General features: G+C 65.3%; 1 protein-coding gene across 1 annotated transcript in view; it reads left to right on the top strand.

The window, feature by feature from the left end:
* The window catches only part of ASIC1 (acid sensing ion channel subunit 1), a 6,690-nt gene that overhangs the window by 2,857 nt on the left and 2,535 nt on the right, over window positions 1-1,298 (top strand). Inside the window, exons 2-3 of the mRNA XM_017838863.1 lie at window positions 349-499; window positions 926-1,053. Coding sequence (XP_017694352.1) covers window positions 349-499; window positions 926-1,053 — 279 coding nt within the window. The remainder of the gene's footprint in view (window positions 1-348; window positions 500-925; window positions 1,054-1,298) is intronic.

The following is a 1,298-nucleotide window of genomic DNA, read 5'->3' as shown; positions in this document are numbered from 1 at the left end:
CCTGGGGATGGCTGTGTCCTGGGGGTGGCTGTGTCCTGGGGTGCCTGTGTCCTGGGGATGGCTGTGTCCTGTGTCCTGGGGGTGGCTGTGTCCTGGGGGTGGCTGTGTGTCCTGGGGATGGCTGTGTGTCCTGGGGGTGCCTGTGTCCTGTGTCCTGGGGGTGGCTGTGTCCTGGGGGTGGCTGTGTCCTGGGGGGGGCTGTGTCCTGTGTCCTGGGGATGGCTGTGTCCTGGGGGTGGCTGTGTCCTGGGGATGGCTGTGTCCTGGGGCTGGTGACGCCCTCCTGGCTCCGTGCTGTGGCTCCACAGAGGGGCCTCGGCCTCAGCCCCGTGTCCTCCTCTCCCGCAGGTCTTCACCCGCTACGGGAAGTGCTACACCTTCAACGCGGGGCAGGACGGGAAGCCCCGGCTCATCACCATGAAGGGGGGCACTGGCAACGGCCTGGAGATCATGCTGGACATCCAGCAGGACGAGTACCTGCCAGTGTGGGGGGAAACAGGTAACCCACAGCCCCAGCGGGCCACCAGCAGCTCCTGGGGTGCTCCCCGGCCCCCTCCCAGCTCCCAGGTCCCTGAGGCTCCCTCCTCTTCCCTCCTTCCATCTCTCACCACTTCAGGTCCTTTCTTTCCCTCTGCCTTCCCCTCCTTTGTCTTTGCTCCTCGCCATGGCAACTCCCCGCTGGTTTAGACACCATCCCTTGTTTATAAATAGAGGCAAAACACTTCCCTGCCGCGCTCCCGGTGCCGAGAGCAGGAGGGTCAGGGGCGGAGGGGGCAAGGACGTGGTGCAGCAAACAGGTTGGAGGGACAGCAAACAGATGGAGGGACATGTGGAGGGACCAACTGGCCCGGGGGGGGAGAGTGGGAGGCAGAAGTTTTGGGAGCAGGGACGGTGCCCGGCTCATCCCGCCCTCTCTCTGCTGCAGACGAGACCTCGTTCGAAGCCGGGATCAAGGTGCAGATCCACAGCCAGGACGAGCCCCCCCTGATCGACCAGCTGGGCTTCGGGGTGGCCCCCGGCTTCCAGACCTTCGTGTCCTGCCAGGAGCAGCGGGTAGGGCCGGGGGGGTCCGGGGTTCTCCCTCCTGACACGGAGCCTCCTCCCCGTTGGACGGAGAGGGGACCTGACCCCGGGGTGTGATGCCACGAGGGTCTTTCCCCACCATGCTGGAGGCCCCGGGGGGCTTCTCTCCTCACTCCTGCCTTAGAATCATAGAATCATGGAATCAGCTGGGTTGGAAGGGACCTCCGAGATCATCCAGTCCAACCCCTGATCCAACCCCGCAGTGGTTCCCAGCC

This window comes from Lepidothrix coronata, unplaced genomic scaffold, assembly GCF_001604755.1.
Source record: "Lepidothrix coronata isolate B3197 unplaced genomic scaffold, Lepidothrix_coronata-1.0 Scaffold365, whole genome shotgun sequence".
In the NCBI taxonomy this organism is placed as follows: Eukaryota; Metazoa; Chordata; class Aves; order Passeriformes; family Pipridae; genus Lepidothrix; species Lepidothrix coronata.
This window is presented reverse-complemented; position numbering and strand designations above follow the sequence as displayed.